The sequence below is a fragment of the Saimiri boliviensis genome, chromosome 1, assembly GCF_048565385.1.
Source record: "Saimiri boliviensis isolate mSaiBol1 chromosome 1, mSaiBol1.pri, whole genome shotgun sequence".
In the NCBI taxonomy this organism is placed as follows: Eukaryota; Metazoa; Chordata; class Mammalia; order Primates; family Cebidae; genus Saimiri; species Saimiri boliviensis.
The window spans coordinates 182635814-182654126 of record NC_133449.1 but is presented as its reverse complement, the minus strand read 5'-3'; the positions used below and the strand labels follow the sequence as shown (position 1 = coordinate 182654126).

At 38.9% G+C, this 18313-nt stretch overlaps 1 protein-coding gene across 4 annotated transcripts in view; it reads left to right on the top strand.

The window, feature by feature from the left end:
* Positions 1-18053, top strand: part of MEGF10 (multiple EGF like domains 10) — a 172470-nt gene extending 154417 nt beyond the window's left edge. For 3 of the 4 annotated variants that reach the window (XM_010339202.3, XM_074381937.1, XM_074381926.1), the window contains 6 exons: positions 1170-1406; positions 2929-3056; positions 4449-4572; positions 11625-11669; positions 12456-12662; positions 14422-18053. In XM_010339202.3, the coding sequence (XP_010337504.1) occupies positions 1170-1406; positions 2929-3056; positions 4449-4572; positions 11625-11669; positions 12456-12662; positions 14422-14603 (923 nt within the window). In that variant the 3' untranslated portion in view covers positions 14604-18053. The remainder of the gene's footprint in view (positions 1-1169; positions 1407-2928; positions 3057-4448; positions 4573-11624; positions 11670-12455; positions 12663-14421) is intronic. The other variant, XM_074381945.1, reaches the window with a different exon arrangement.
* The last annotated feature ends 260 nt before the right edge of the window (positions 18054-18313 follow it).

The window sequence follows — 18313 nt, the reverse complement described above, 5'->3', positions numbered from 1 at the left end:
CTGCAAGCCATGTAAATATTTACAGCATTTAGCTTCACATGCTCATGATTTACATCTGACTGTCATAACAATGGAATGTGATATTTCATGATCACAGTATTATTGCAAATACTCTGTAATCTCACTACATTGTCCTTGGTGGTCTGTGTTTCAGGGCAGATTGTTTTGTGAGAAGGTCCTCTAGCATTTAGAATCATAAAATCATAGGCACATGTACTTGAACTGGAAGCAGTGACATGAGAGGCCTCTTTTCTCGTTTATAGATGATAAAACTGCAGCCTGAAAACTTAAGGGAAAGTTTAGAATATCTAGGTCAATTTTTTTTAGATGCCAGATTTCTTGAATCTCAACCCATGGCTTTAGCATCCTCACTTGATGGACCACAAGGAAAAACTATGTAATGTTGAATTTTGAATTTAATGAGCAAGATACTAGGGTAATGCTATCAGGTATTATCAGGACAAATCTTTCTGTCATGGAAAATAACTTTGGATGAAAAATATCTTCTAAGGTAAAAGACCTATTGAAATTAGCAAAATGCCGATCCTGTTCTTAGACTAGATTTATAATGGTGTTATGCTTGCTTAGAAGGAAAATTACTCTTAGAAATGCCAAGGATAGACATAATATTTGGTTAAGCAGTTGGGACATTTAGCATTTAACTGCATAAACTCAGTATTGAATAATAAAGCAAAATAAAAATTAGGTAAATTATTACCCCAAATTAATTGCCAGTCTAAGTATTTAATCTGAAATATATAAGAAGTCTCAAACCCTACTGTAGAATTTCTTTGAGTTCAGAAAAATCCTATTTCTTCATATTTTTTAAAGACAGGGTCTTGCTATGTTGTCCAGGCTCGTTTCTAACTGCTAGGCTACCTCAGTTCTCCCACCTCAGCCTCCTGAGTAGCTAAAACTGCAGGCACACATCACTGTGCCCAGCTTCTGTCTCTTTTTGAGGCTTACGGCAGCCTTTCTCTGGGCACGGATAGGCCAACAACATCTGACAATGAGGAATGTTTGCTTTTTCTTCCTGCTCTGCTTCCAAATTAATGTTTTATGAACTGAAAATATGCAGGCGTTAGCACAGAAGGAGGTTTTTGTAAGCAGAGATCAAACATTTATCCAGTGCATTGTCATCCTTTCTCAAGTCTCTCTTCTTTTTCTAGCTGGTGTTATCATTGTTGGAAATCTGAACAGCTTAAGCCGAACCAGCACTGCTCTCCCTGCTGATTCCTACCAGATCGGGGCCATTGCGGGCATCATCATTCTTGTCCTAGTTGTTCTCTTCCTACTGGCATTGTTCATTATTTATAGACACAAGCAGAAGGGAAAGGACTCAAGCATGCCAGCAGTTACCTACACCCCTGCTATGAGGGTCATCAATGCAGATTATACCATTTCAGGTAAGACCAGAGGCAGGGGAGACATTTTGCTTCTTGAATAGTTAAATTTCATCCTGTTTCTTTACAACTGGGTGTTTGGCTGTGCTGTCCATTGTTTCTGTCAATTCTCATTGAGAGAATTGTATGTTTGGAAAAGGTATACATTGCTAGAGGTGAGTTTTATATTTCAGCAATAGTAAATTGTCATTCTGTGGTTTGCTATGAGGGTTTTAAAACTGAGTTCATTGTGTTTGTGCTTTAGATTTAGGGAATTTCAATCTAGCCTCAAGCTTTTTTTCATATGTGAGAGGTGGTGGGAAGGAAGAGAGGGTAAGTTTACCAAGGTCATGGATCAGGGGGTAGACTAGTTCTCCTGCCTCTGAACGTGGGAACTTCCTACGTGCTTCCCGGCCTCTCCCTAGGCCCACCCGAATCATTAACTAGAGGGAAACAAGTTATATCAGAAACAGCTTTTTGGTATTAGCAAGAACCAACACAGCACTTTAAGAAAACTCTTTTGATTTTTTTCCTGTCACAAGGCTCTATAAAAGGAAAAATATATATATAATCAATTATCAGGAGAAATAACCACTTACATGGAGGCATTTAAAAGCTTAAAATCTTTATTAATTTTGGGGTGATTATTGAAGGCCTTCTGGTTGGTTACATGTTTAAAACTACAAAATTCTCTGGAAATATGAGAAGTAGCTGATTAGCATAGAAGTGCATTTTCAGTGCAGAATTATTGTGTCAAGCACTCAAGTGTTTATAAAAAGGAAAGTTGCAGAGTAGCTTCAAATGATGCCTTCCCAGCTCGTACAATCCCCAAAGCAAACAGCAGTTGTCTGTGGATCCTGTGAACAAAAGTTCTCTGAAAAGGAATTTGGAGGAAAGATATCTTACTCTGGTGAACAGTTTGCAAACCCAGGACTTCCAGACAGTATAAAATGAAGGTGCAGTTCAGAAAACAAAGGGAAGGCTTGGGTGTTACAGCAAAAGTCCCCTCCCAGCTTCCCATCAGGTACATTTATGCAAATGAAGGCTTGAAACTGGTTTAATTCTAATTGATCAGTGCAGCTGAGTTCTGGTTGGTTGGTACAGCTGCACCCTGATTGGTTGATAAAGCTGAGCCCCGATTGGTTAAGGCAGGTAAGCTCTGATTGGTTGGTTCAGCGGAGCTCTGAAAGACCCAAAGATAAAAAGCTGCTGGTTTTCAGGCACTCAGAGTACAGGTGTGACCCATAGCAAGGGCCTGCTTGACTCTATTTAAAATTGAGGCCTAGTTAGCCACTCCTGTGGATCTTATAGGGTTGGTTCTCTCAGGTTCACATTTGTTCACAAGACTTTCGTCCTTTTCCAAGAAGACAGGAGGGCAGCGGCCTGTTGCTTCTAGAAGCTTTGCTAAGTAGGCTGGGCAGGAGGAGAGTCTGTCTAGCTTGTGATATGGAAGCAGTCCAGACATTTGTTCTGTTATTTTGATTCCCTTTTTTCACACACGTTTATGGGAGCCTGCCGCCTTAACCATTTCCTTGCCTTCTTGCAGGAACCCTTCCTCACAGCAATGGTGGAAACGCTAATAGCCATTACTTCACCAATCCCAGTTACCACACGCTCACCCAGTGTGCCACATCTCCTCACGTCAACAACAGGGACAGGATGACCGTCACGAAGGTGAGAGGAATGGGCTCACATCTTTGAAAGCGGGCCGGGGACAGAGGAAGGGAACCAGCATTTATTGAGGGCTGCTCTTTACCAGAGGCTGTTCTAGGTCCTTTACATGTATTATCTAATTTATTCCTGTAAACAGCCCTCTGGGTGTGCCTTGGGAATCTCAAGTTCACTGACAAAAACCTGAGTAGTAGGGAGTTAAGTCATTTCCAGACACAGCTGCCTGATAAGAAGCGAGGCAGCTGCTGTGTGAGCCAAAGTCTCTCTCTACAATCTGTACTGTTTCCATTACACCGCTTTAGAAAAACGTTTCTAATTTTTCATGAGATTTTAAAATAATGACTCATAATGACATTAACAAAAACGTAAAGACCTATAGCAGAATCAGCCATGGGCAAAATCTCCACGTGCACCTCTTCTGACTGCCCGTCCTCTAGTACCTTGTCCTGGCCACCTGTGCTTTACTAACAGCAACAGTAACACGCACTGATTTGGGCTGAACCATGTAAATTGATACTTTTGTGAGTTAGTGGTCACATAGCAACAACCTACTATTACGTGCCAAGCATTTCTAATCATTAAAAAATACAAACTCATTTTATCTTCACACCAATCAAGAGCGATTATTATGCTGATTTTACAGATGAGGAAACTGAGTCACAGAGAGTTTGGAGACAGAGCTGTCTAGAACCCAGAGCTGCTCCTTTAATAGCACCCAACTTACCCCTGGGTCTTCACCACAATGCTCTGAAATCTCACATATCTCTTCCAATCATACCCAAATTATATTTCTAATCTCCGTTGTCTAATTCCAGTGCTCTATTAGGAAAAAAATCAAGCTCATTAAATTAATCCAGTTGTAATTTAATTAATGCAGCTATAGGTTTTAATTATAGTGCCTCATGGTTAAATGGCACTTCACATTCTCCAGAGACTTTCCCATTCATCATTTCATTTGTTCTCATACAAAGTCAGGGACGGAAGCAAAGCAGATAATGTTATCCTTGTGTTTATGCCTAGGGAAGCTGCTCAGAGTCACCTGTGACTCACACAAACATAGAATTTTTGATGGGAGGGCTTAGACTAAGAATTCACTTTTTCTTCCAATTCAAAGTTACATGTATATAAATCCAAAAAAGGTCTAATTGGCACAGGATGACAGAGTGAAATGAAGATCTTGAGGCAATTGAGGGAGTAGCTGGGACTGAAGGACATGAGCTCCTGTTAGCTTCCAAGTCCCACCAGGTTACAAGCAGTCACCTCGGCGTCTGAGCTCAGCCCCCTCTAATGACTGGTCCTCAGTATGCACCCTGGACTTCTCCCCAGTTCCATAACGCTGTGCTGTGCTGCACTGTATTTTGTTTTTAAGTCTTTCATTGTTTATATTTTTAACAGTCAAAAAACAATCAACTGTTTGTGAATCTTAAAAATGTGAACCCTGGGAAGAGAGGCCCCGTGGGGGACTGCACTGGGACATTGCCGGCAGACTGGAAGCATGGCGGCTACCTCAACGAGCTCGGTGAGTTCTCCCAGCAGCACTGTGACCTGCATATCCGTCACCGAAACAGTCACAGATCTCTGTCTGTGCCAAGGTGATCTACTGAAAACTTGCATCAAAAAGTACAATAACAGAATTATTTCTAGCACCTGCACATGGCTAACTATTGTCCCCAGGGCTTTATCTATTCAACAAACATTTATTGAGTTCCTACTATGTGCCAGGAATTGATCAAAAAGCTACTGCCTACTCGTAGCTTACATTCTAGCTCTATGCCTGTTAACTTAATTCTCACAAGTGCTCTATACGTAGATACTAATGTTATCACCATCTCCATGTTACAGTTGAGAAACTGAGTCATAATGAGGTTAAGTTACTTGCACAGGGCCTCATTGCCTGTGAAATGTTAGAGCTAGTATTGGACCCTGTGAGCTTCGCTCCCAGCTGTGAGCTCCTCCGTGTTCTCTTTTGATATAGGGTATCAGTACTTGAGATCTCCTTCCCTTTCAGGTGAGAAAACAGAAATACCAACAGGAATACAGTGGATCAGTGGTTCTCAAAACTTTTTGAAATCAGGACTCCTTTACATTGTTAAAATTTCTCGAGGATTCCAAAAAGCTTCTGTTGATAGGGGCTACATCTATTTATATTTATCATAGTAAATGAAATTTACTGTGATAATGAAATTTAATATATAAATAAAAACAGGAAAAATAGAATATTAATTTATTTAAATTAACAATAATCATCATATTTCATGGTAACGTAAATTGTGTTTTTGTGAAAAATCACTACATTTTCCAAAGCCACCCAAAATTAATGAGAAGAGCAACACTATTTTACATTTTTATAAAAAATTTCCTCAATGTCTGACTTAATAGAAGATAGCTAGATTATCATGTTTGCTTTTCTATTCAGTTGGTTTGGGTCCCATACTTCATGTAACTTCTGAAAAACTCTACTGTACATTTGAAAGATAATTAGAGTGAAAATGGCAAGTAATGTTGTATCGCTATGAAAATAGCTTTGCTGCGGGGCACAATGGCACCGGCCTATAGTCCCAGCTACTTGGGAGGCAGAAGCAGGAGAATGAGCCCAGGTGTTTGAGTCTGATCTGGATGACATAGCAAAACCCCATCTCTTAATATATATATACATATAGTTTTGATCCCATAGGCCTCCTGAAAAGGGGGAAGAAATGCTTGGTCCACACCTAAAGAACTTCTGTGATATACCATTAATTATGTGCTGCAGTTTCCAAGCCCGTATCCCATATTTTCAGAGAGGAGTTTGATGATATAGTAACTTACAGGTGTGCAGTGTCTTATGGGTAACAAATCCTTTCACATACATTTACTTGGAGGTAGGGGCCAGAAATCCTAGCTAAATTAGAATTTCAGATAGATAAACAGCAAATATTTTTTGCATAAATATAATCACAGATATTACATGGGCTGTACACTAAAGATTATTTGTTATTTAAATTTTTAATATAACTGACCTTTGTGTGTCTTTGTTTGCTAATTTTTTGTTTTATGTTTTGTTTTTGTTTTTGAGACAGTCTCACTCTGCCATCCAGGTTGTAGTGCAGTGGCATGATCTCTGCTCACTGTGACCTCTGCCTTCTGGGTTCAAGAGATTCTTCTGCCTCAGCCTCCCCAGCAGGTGGGATTACAGATGTGCACCACCATGCCTGGCTCATTTTTGCATTTTCAGTAGAGACAGGGTTTCTGCCTTTGGCCAGCCTGGTCTCAAACTCCTGACCTCAAGTGATCTGCCTGCCTCGACCTCCCAAAGTGCTGGGATTTCAGGCATGAGCCACTGCACTTGACCTATTTCCTAAATTTGACAGTCCTCCTGGGTGGATGCTTTTCCATGAATCTTGTTTTGTAGATAAATAAACTGGGAAGCAGAGAGAGGTTAACCTCTTGTCTGAAATTTTATAGGAGGAAAGGGGTAAAGCTGGATTTCAAAGCTGGTCTTCTGGCTGCTGCCCTTAAACACTGTTTCTTCTGTAAGAACAGTGTCAGATCCCTGTGGGAATGCCTCTTTCTATGGAATAAAAATGTTTTAGTGGTGAATACGAATTCGTAGTCATTTCCGTAGTGTAGTGATTATCATGCTCACTGTACAAATTCCTTTTATCTGCCTTCTATACCATTTTTATCAATAGGATGTGTATTTACAACCACAGTAAAATTACTTATATACTAGACTCACAATATACTTATTGGTAACATCATGTAACATTAAAGGAGACATTTTAGGAGTCTTAATTACATTTCTAATTTAGCTCAAAGGAATATATGAATTAATATTTAGCAAAATACCAACCAGCACTAGTGAAAGAAAAGTCCTTTTGTTGTGTCTTAGACCACTGTGAAGACTCCAGTAGATACAAAATCACTGCATTGGTCACATATAAATGTCTCAACTTTGTGGCTCAACGAGACCCAAAGGACTGAGTGTTAGGAACATAGAATCTTCTTTGGAAATTCTGCATCTTCTTGGTTTGTTCTCACTCAAGTGTAATTCTGCATTTAACATCCCTTTAAAGTTGTTGCATGGAGAAAGTTCTTCTTCACAAAGGACAGAGTCAGTCATGTTGTGGATGGTAAAGCGTACAGGTGTTTTAAATGATGGAATAGTTGTCACGATGGTATCTGAAAGAGCCTTGAACTAGACACAAAAAGCCCTGAGATGGCACTGGGCCAATCACTTACCCTTTCATAGTTGATTTGTTCATTTGTAAAATGGGAGTATTAACCGTGTACTGGTTCATTGTGTGAATTTAATTAAACCAAGCATTTGAAAGCCCTGCCCCAGGGATTGGTACATACAGGAGTTTATGGGGAATCCAGATTGCTCCCTTGTTAAAACAGCTCCCTGATCCTCCAAGGCAATGAAGAGAGAATCTGGCAGGGGTGTCTGGCATCATAGCCCCAGCTCTTATTCCTTAACTTGCTATCTGCTCCATGCTGCTTCTCTCTTTCACATCTTGGGGGAAGGCTAGCCATTGCACAGCTACGATTAAAATGGACATTTAACAAGACTTTGCTAAGTCTGGGGATGGCCAAGGGTATTTGGCAAAGAGGAGCATAGACAGAGCTCCTGGATAAAGCTGTTTAGAGATCACAGACTGTGCCCCATCTTCGTGGGTCCTTTTTACCATGCTCCAGAAGACCACTCTCACTTCTGACATTAGCTACAAGTTAGAGGATCACCAAGACAATCCTCAGGATCAATATTTTGCTACAAGGAGTCACTGAACTCATTGAATAGGAATTTTCATGGTTATAGTTTGTCACTGCAAAAGGATACAGATTAAAATCAGCCAGGGGAGCAGACACATGGTACAGAGTTCAGGAAAGTTCAAAGCATGACTTTTGGGTCTTCTTGTCCCAGTGGAGCCATGGAAAATGCTAACTTTTTCTGGCAACAATGGGTGACCACACATACAGAGTATGGCCAACCAGGGAAGCTCACCTTAGCCTTTGTATCCAGAGTTTTTGGGGGGCTCAGTAATATAGATGCGATTGACTCCCATTATTTAGAGATGGTTGACCTTTAGTCTTTCCCCTCCAGAGGTGGCCATGATACCGTATGTCCCAAACCCCCCACCATAAATCACTTTGTTACACTATCCAGTGTAGCCCTGGGCCCCCAGGTAAACAAAAGCACTCCTATTGGGCAGGACAGTCCAAGGACTTCTAGATCACCTCCCAGGAGCTGAGGGCAAAGGCCAGTGCTTTCTTTAGTAAGGTTAATTCTTCATTACATACCTATTTATGCTGCCTCCCTGCATAACCCTGTGCCTTTCCCCCCAGACTCTAACCAGACTCTTGGTTAGTCTCCACAACCCAGATGCAAGAGAGTTTGCCCGAGAGAGGAAAATATTCCTTTTAGAGGCTGCTTCCTTCTCCACAACAGTGTGGGCTTACCCAGTGACCCCTGTAGGACCACCATCAGAACTTGAGCTTAACATCACTCTGAGATGCATGCACAGTGGCAAAGATTTTCTTAACGTTCTTGAATATTTATTTGGACTGTTCATTGCTAGTTGTTACTTTACTGTCTGCTTTTAACCTAAGTCTGTAACATTCTTATTGTATTGCATTATATTTTAAAAGATTAGAGTCAAGGTTTTGCCATATTGCCCAGGCTGGTCTCAAACTCCTGGGCTCAAGCAATCCACCCACCTTGGCCTCCAGCAGTGCTGGGATTACAGGCATAAGCCGTCAAACCTGTCCTGTAATATTCTTTTAAAAGATAATTGAAAATGCCATGGTGCCATACTGTCCAAAGTAATTTATAGATTCAACGCTATCCCCATCGAGCTACCTATGACCCTCTTCACAGAACTGGAAAAAAAAAAGCACCTTAAACTTCATGTGGAACCAAAAGAGAGCCTGCATAGCCAAGTCAATCCTAACAAAAAAGAACAAAGCTGGAGGCATCACGCTATCTGTCTTCAAACTGTACTACAAGGCTACAGTAATCAAAACAGCATGGTACTGGTACTAAAACAGAGATATAAACCAATGGAACAGAACAGAGGCCTCAGAGGCAATACCACACATCTACAACCATCTGATCTTTGACAAACCTGACAAAAGCAATGGGGAAAGGATTCCCTGTTTGATAAATGGTGTTGGAAAAACTGGCTAGCCATGTGCAGAAAACAGAAATTGGACCCCTTCCTGACACCTGACACTAAAATTAACTCCAGATGGATTAAAGACTTAAACATAAGACCTAATACCATGAAAGCCCTAGAAGAAAATCTAGGCAAAACCATTCAGGACATAGTAATAGGCAAGGACTTCATGACTGAAACACCAAAAGCATTGGCAACAAAAGCCAAAATAGACAAATAGAATCTAATTGAACTCCAGAGCTTCTGCACAGCTAAAGAAATAATCATTAGAGTGAATTGGCAACCAACAGAATGGGAAAAAATTTTTGCAATCTACCCATCTGAGAAAGGGCTAATATGCAGAATCTACAAAGAACTAAAATAGATTTACAGGAAAAAAAACAAACCCATTCAAAAGTGGGCAAACGATATGAACAAACAGTTTTCAAAAGATGACATATATGAGGCCAACAAACATATGAAAAAATGCTCATCATCAGTGGTCATTAGAGAAATGCAAATCAAAACCACATTGAGATACCACCTCTTGCCATTTAGAATGGCGATCATTAAAAAATCTGGAGACAGCAGATGCTGGAGAGGATGTGGAGAAATAGGAACACTTTTACACTGTTGGTGGAGTGTAAATTAATTCAACCATTGTGGAAGACAGTGTGGCACTTCCTCAAGGACCTAGAAATAGAAATTCCATTTGACCTTGCAATCCCATTACTGGGTATATATCCAAAGGATTATAAATCATTCTATTATAAAGACACATGCACATGTATGTTCATTGCAGCACTGTTTACAATAGCAAAGACCTGGAACCAACCCAAATACTCATGGACGATAGACTGGACAAGGAAAATGTGGCACATGTGCACCATGGAATACTACGCAGTCATAAAAAAACAGTGAGTTCATGTCCTTTGTAGGGGCATGGATGGAACTGGAAACCATCATTCTTAGCAAACTGACACAAGAACAGAAAATCAAACACCACATGTTCTCACTCATAGGCAGGTATTGAATAATGAGAACACATGGACACAGGGAGGGGAGACCACACACTGGGGTCTGTGGCCGGGTGGGGGGTCTAGGGGAGGGACAGCAGTGGGTAGGGAAGTTGGGGTGGGATAACATGGGGAGAAACGCCAGATATAGGTGACAGGGGGATGGAGGCAGCAAACCACATTGCCATGTATGTACCTCTGCAACAATCCTGCGTGATCTGCACATGAACCCCAGAACCTAAAGTACTATATATGAAAAAGAAAATGCCATGGAGTGCTTAAGGAAAGACTGAAGCAAAGGGTAGTACTGAGTGTTACACTAACTGACACACTTCATTTGTACGGTGCTTCAAAGTTTACAAAGCCTTTCCATATGCTTTGTTTTACTTAATGATGACAAAAACTCTGGAAGGCAAGAAGGCAAATTTTGTTTTCCCCATTTTAGAGATGAGAAAATTGACACTCAGAGAGTGGAACATTTTGCCCAAAGTCATATGGCCAATAAGCGATGGCATCTAATTCCTTTGTCTTCTAATCTGTAGTTTTCTCCTTTGTGACAACACAGCTCCAATAGAATACTTGATTCCCATGCAGTATTAATAATGCAATTTTACGTGTATATACCAGATAGTGTAACATGGGCTAGGTAATGTCCTCTTATTTGTTTGTAATAGTATGAATTTGTGATTAAATGCTTATATTTTATACAACGTGCTTGTGACCTGATTGATATCTGTAAGTGGTTGCACATTCTCTCAATTGTTTTCAGCATGAGCAGGAACACTCTTACTCTGTTTCCTTCTCCACTTTCACCAAATAAAGACCAGCCATTTTCAAACAAGAAAGCAGTTTTTTTCTGTGTACTAGGCTCATACACAATTATGTCCCCATACCTGGAAAAGTCAAATTGATAAAATAAAAGCTGAATAAAGACAGGAAAGAGCTAGTACCATCTGTAAAGTGTTAGTCAACAGTGTTCAAAGCTTCCAGTCTCCAGAAAACATGCTTATAGTGAAGATAATAATAAAGCCGAGTAATGATTATAACTATTTGAAAACCATCAGATCCTTGAAATAGCTGCACATAGGTGTGAAATGTCAACTCTAGTCTTGGCTGTATCCTTTCTTTCCACTGTGGAACTTGAATCAAGTATACTGATTTATCTCTGGGCCTCAGTTTCTATCCTGTTTTGACTAGCCTTTCCTGAGTCACTGTAAATGACCAGGTGAATGATCAAAGGTGTGTGTGTTTAATTCTAAGCATTGGGGACATCTGGGACAACTGATCTGGTGTAAAGCCTTGAAAATAACAGCCTTGGTTGGTTGTTGAATGGGAAATCCTCTTCCAGGACCTTGGAATATTGGATGGGGTTTTTCTTCCTTTCAGTTTTCACTGGGTGTTTTTTTCTTCCCTTATCACAGGTGCTTTTGGACTTGACAGAAGCTATATGGGAAAATCCTTAAAAGGTATGGTGCAAATTTGAGGAAGAAATCAGAAGCACAATTAATTTTTTTTTAATCTCAAAGGCTGAAATAATATTTAAACTAGCAAGAGTGGCAAGAGAAAATGTAGAATTTTTAGTGTGGTCAGTTACTATACGAAACACACAAACGTGTGACTGACATCAAGAATGTGACCAGAGGTGGACCTTGGCAGAGCTTAAGTCTTGAAGAACAAAAGATTCAGTTTGCTAAGGAAACACTCATATTTCCTTTGAAAGAAATATGGCTTATGGGAAGACAGAAACATATAAAGGGAAACAGCAAGGGTAATAAGGAAAGATCCGCGTGGTTACCTGCTGACCAAGGTCTGCTCTTTAGGATGGGTGTATGTGCTTAGTTGCCCAGTACAGAGCTTTTACCAAGAGTTCTCCCAGCACAAATGCCTTCTTTTCATGGTAATGGAGCCCTGGTTGGTACTCCTGGGGCCATCAACAGTTGATTTCTTGACTGAACTCCAGCAAATTTTCTACTAATAAAATAGACTGTAATTGATTATATTTGAATGTGATCATAAAAATGAAATCAGATACATAATGTTGATGTCAGTACTCATCTTGGAGAGGAGCTAAAATTGCTTCACAGATGGGTCATTTTATAGTAAATTCTCTCCAAAACAAGTGAAAAATCTGTATTGTTTTCAGTGTATAGCATTATGAAAACCTAGCTATAAAGAAAAAAAGGAAGTTATCACCAAGAAATGATGTTGCCAATGACACAGCATTAGCTTTCCCCTCCTATTTCTCTTCACAGACCTGGGAAAGAATTCTGAATATAATTCAAGTAACTGCTCCCTAAGCAGTTCTGAAAACCCATATGCCACCATTAAAGACCCACCTGTACTTATCCCTAAAAACTCAGAGTGTGGTTATGTGGAGATGAAATCACCAGCACGAAGAGATTCCCCATATGCAGAGATCAATAACTCAACTTCAGCCAACAAGAATGTCTATGAAGTTGGTGAGTTCTCCTAGCCATAGAAAGAACCTAGTGCATAAGTTTTTAAAAACAATTTTAAAGTCATTGTGAATATAATAGTTGCAGATCATAGAAATCTTATTAAAAATAATGGTCCATATTTTATTTTTTGAGATGGGGTCTCTCTGCCACCCAGGTGGAGTGCAATGGCACGATGTCGGCTCACTGCAGCCTCTACTTCCTGGGCTCAAGCCATCCTCCCACTTCAGCCTCCCAAGTAGCTGAGACCACAGGCGTGCACCACCACACCCAGCTAATTTTTTGTATTTTTAGTAGAGATGGGGTTTTGCCACCATATTTTATTAACAGATGCAACCTGTGTTTATAGTGATCATATTAATTGGTGCCAAGAAAATTTTCCAGGGAAAATATCATTTAGAAAAATTTAAAGTAAATTTTCTTTATTTTTCACCTAGTCATTCATCTTTTGTTTTGTAAACATAGTGAATACTTTGGCACACATGTGGATAGCATATGTATCATATTAGCTAATATATCTAGTTAGCCAAAACAAATGGTTCAAGTGGATTAAACAGGTGATTCCGTTTGCTGGTTCATTATATTAATATACTGCATTTAGCGAGATTGAAACATTTTACTTTTAAACTTGTTCAATATAGCAGTAATATTCTCTGATGTGAATGTGTTACAAATTAACATGAATTCAATTTAAAATTGGAGTTATTTTGATTGTCTTTTACGAATACCATCTGGGAAATGATAAAACATACCACCACTACCATTGACTAAACAATAGGGCTATAGATTTTCATTTCTTTCTCTCTTTTTGTCTCATTTCTACATTTCTCTTAGTATTTATGGTTTTAACTTTAAAATATTCTTTACTGCTTGTAAATGAAGTGCCTACTTCTTTACTACTAGTAATTCATTTTATGCCAGATATGTCCCTGAGAAAAAATATATAAAATAATTTATTTTTAAAGTGTTAAAACAGCTTTTTTTTTTTTGAGATGGAGTGTTGCTCTGTCACCAGGCTAGAGTGCAGTGGCACAATCTTGACTCACTGCAGCCTCCTGAGTAGCTGGGACCACAGACGCCTGCCACCATGCCTGGCTAATTTTTTGTATTTTAGTAGAGAAAGGGTTTTACCATGTTGGCCAGAATGGTCTCAATCTCTTGACCTCATGACCTGCCTGCCTCGGCCTCCCAAAGTGTTGGGATTACAGACGTGAGCCACTACGCCTGGCCAGGGCAGCTTTTAAAAATGGAAGTCAAAGTGAACTAAATTTATTTTTGCAAAGTCAGTAACAATTCTCCTTTAAACTGTCCTACAACCCCACCACAGTTGGATGGGAACTGAACTGAGAGCCTGAGTCTTGAATCCTAAAGTTGTGAACTTGTTGAGTGTTTTCATGAACTGAATTAAGGTTTGAAAACCTCAGTCTTCTCACCTGTGGAATAGGGGCTTGGCCTACTTTATCCCTAAGGTATTTTTCAGACAATGATTTATATCCAGGATTCTGTATGTTCCCTTGATGTCTTCATCCTGATTATGTGGTCATCCTTTTGTTCTGAACACACTGTGTGTTTGCTAGTTGCTCCAACTGCATAGATTTGACACCCCTATGTGATTATTTAAAAAACGATGTTTTTAAAACCAGTATTTTCTTATATATATTTTTAAAGTCCCTTTGGTGTGTTCCATATTTGCCAGAAATGCCATATTCTTTTTAAAAGTGTTTCCATTGCTGATAAATTAATGAGTCCTTGGTTATCACAGAACCTACAGTGAGTGTTGTTCAAGGAGCATTCAGCAATAATGGGCATCTCACCCAGGATCCATACGACCTCCCAAAGAACAGTCACATCCCTTGTCATTATGACCTGCTGCCAGTCCGAGACAGTTCATCCTCCCCCAAGCGAGAGGACAGTGGCAGCAGCAGCAGCAGCAGCAGTGAATGACACCAAAGGACCACTTGGTAGCCACTGGAATACTTTCCAGAACTGCAATTTGTTTCTTCTCCATCCTCAATTGTGCCACTTTCATGTGAATGTTAATCAACTCCAGTAGGCAACTGTTGGACATGAACCAGAAAGCTCGAAGCTGAGGCTGCAACTGTTGGATATGAACCAGAAATTTCAAGGCTGAGGCTGACACCGACGATAGGTGCTTTTCGTTCAAGTGGCTTTGAAGGAGTTAGAGATGTGATTTGCCATTGCTGTTAGATTTAGAACTATCCCCGTGAAGCATGACTTATTGTAAGATGTTGGCTGAAATCATGAACTTGCAGAACTCCCTCGGAGACACAGATGGCAGTGGACATTGACGTTGCCTGAAAAATTAAAAGTTGAGTATTTTCTTTCTCATTTGCATCATATAGAGCTGTACCTAAGATTGTACAGTTTACCATAAAACTTACTTCAGGAAAGTGGGAATCACTGAACATGTAGAAGGAAAGAAACGTGTTGTCAAGTCCTTATTCTTAACTTTATTCAGCTGGACTCAGAATTGTAGGGATAATATGAATGCAAGAGGAAACATTCTGTCAGGTGGCGTAACTGGATAAACTTTGAATATACTCTAAAAGTGGACAGAAAACTTAAACATGAAAATCTTAGATTTTGTTTTGAATGAGAAGATATATAATTAGAATTATTGCAGAAATACTAGTAAGTATTGCAGAAGTCAATACACAAATGTTACAGGCAGAGGTGGTTTTTCTCTCTATTTGACCCTCTACAACTTCGGATCTATGACATTATTCTGATCACTGGCTCCATCATACATATTCACCACTTGAGATTCATAACATATCAGTAATTATTTCATAAAGAAATGATTTTATTTTTGACAGACTGGATGGAATGAGTGTGTAATGATTGATAAAGGTTGTAAATTTTAAGTGCAAGACGATGCTTAAGTTTTGTAAACCATTAGTAATACATGCTGTAATATAGAATTAGCAGAACATTTTGATTAATTTTTCCCTAGAGGTGACTGAAATATTTTTGTGCATATTTGAGAAAGGGCACTTTCCTTTTATTAATTGTCGATTTAGAGAAACTATGCTTAAGCTGGTCTTTTGCATCGCTAATGTGACATGTATCCCACTTTTCATTAATTTGTATTTCCATTTTTAAGTTGCATATTCTATGTTTTGTAGTGTTTGGATTGTTAATGAAAAAATATTATATGTTCATTGTTCCTTGTATTATTGCCGCTCATCTTTTGATTGATAAAAATGCATTGTTCTTTTTTCTTTTGGAGGGACAAGATGAAAATATATAATTTGAATGGATTAAAATTGGTCATTACTAAAATAGTAGTAACCATAGGTGATAGGCTTATGATTGAAATAGAGATGCTTTTAAATATTCCAAAATGGAGTTCCTTTTGATCTGTTCATTCTGAGTCTTGCTTAAACCAGGGAGAAGGGGAGCAAAAAGGAAACGTTGTTACTGCAGGAGTACTGCAGACTCATCTTACAAAAAAACTCATTATGGTGATCAGACAACTGACCGTCCAAACTGGGACACTCTTGAGAGTAAATGGAGGGCATTATTACTAATTATCCTGTAATGAGCTTAAATCTGGATGGTTCCAAGCAAACCAGACTTATCTTGCAATATCAGAATGCTGAGACAATGCAAGAAAGCCAGTTTCCCTTTTGTTGATCTACTTGATGAAGCAACGGCACTGAAAAGCTGAATAAGGAAGCAACTTTATCAGAGTAACAGTGGTCTTCAATGTTTTAAAGACATGAAATCCTCTATGGCATTCTGTCTCAGTGAGCCAGTTAAAAAAGATGTATGTGCATCCCTTCTGTAGTGCACATAAGTCATTGTCCCTGCCACTTACCGAGCTGGAATATCCAGTTATTTCATGTCACACGTCTGCACGTGTAATGGTGGTTTGATCAGATGAATAATACAGCAGACACACTTTGAACACTCACTCCATTGATGGCTGCTCCTTTTGAGGAACTCCAAAGTCAACTCAAGGAAATAAGGAATGACCTGGAACATGACTTAGAAACAATAGTTTTCTCCCAATAGTTAACCACTGGCTGGCTCTTGACTAGTGATAGGCATCTGATTGAGACACGTGTGAGTCAGTAACTATCCGGGGTCCTTTTTGGTAAGGAAAAATAAGACATTTTCCCTCTTTGAAAGTTATCTCTTCAGAGCACCACGGTCAATTTGAATTTCTCCATTATTCCCTAGAGATAGATTAAAAAACAACAACAACAACAACAACAACAAACACCTGTTTCTTTTCTCATTCCACTATTAATAAAATGAAAGCTTCCATACAAGGCAACAGCAACTTAATTGGAAACCCGGACAATGGATGTGGACTCCAAAGGGCTACCACCGTCCCTTCCTGTGTGCTCTTTTTGACAAGTAAATCACTCCAGTGAGCTGATGTCCTGAAACGACATTTGTACCTGAGGCAATTCTTATTAGGGCGCACTCAGGACTTTTTAAACATCAGAACACACATAGAAATTTGGATGTCGTAAAACTACATGTTGTATTTGGAGAGGTCTGGTTGAGAAGGCAAAATTTTCTAGATATTTTGATATCAATTTGGGTAAAGAAAGGAATACGTTTGTCAAAATGAGAATTAAAGAGAAAACAAAAGAAACTTAGCAAAATTTTACCTCTGAAATTACAAACTTTAGGAACTTTTCCAGATATATTAAATTTAACTTGACAGTGATGTTAGTTTTTATACCAAGTGAATCTATTCTCATAACCTTTGAACCCATGTTAATTTTGTACCCTATAACTAATTTTCTTTCTGTATCCTGTGGTGAAGGAATTTAGAGATACCTAGCAAAAGCCATCCATAAAATATTGTTAGTCAAACTATTATTCTTTCCTTAGAACTTGATGTATCAGAAAATTTATAAATTATTTGTATTTATATATAAGTACATCAGAACTTGCCCAAATGATAACTCATGTTTGCTTTAATAAGGAGAATATGTTATTTGTAGTTAATTATGTGATAATAAGGAACATTTTATTATTTACAGTGACATTAATTGCTGTCCTGTGATATAGTAGTAATGTTAACAGAGAGTTTAATATGTTTAGTATTATCTTTATGGAATTTTTATTCACCAATTTCAGGAAAACCAACCATGGAATTTTGTAACAGGACAGTTTTAACCTGACTCAACCAAATCCATCAGCGTAATGACTGTGTGTTGTGAGAAATGCAAACAACTTTATGAAGGTGTGGTCATCTTAATCCCCAAAGAGCCACAGTGACTGCCAATTATGGAGATTTTTAAGTGGTAATATTGCAAAAGTTAAACAAGAGTATCACAATATCATTTATAATTCATGTCAATATTAGTAGTCCATTTTATGCTTAAAATAAACAAAATCATTAAAAATTAAGTTTTAAGGTTATGTTTTTTAAAATGATGAACTTTCTGTCTCTGGGCAACATGTCTTTATTATTCAAACTGAATGTTTAAGAGGGATTCTGATCTAAAAGGCTTCACATCGTGGAAGTGTACATGGATATGCAGGTGTGAATCACACGGTATGGATGGTTGCTTGTTTATTAACTAAAGATGTACAGCAAACTGCCCTTTTAGAGTCCTGTTAATATTGATGTCCTAACACTGGGTCTGCTTATGCTAGTTCAGTATTTA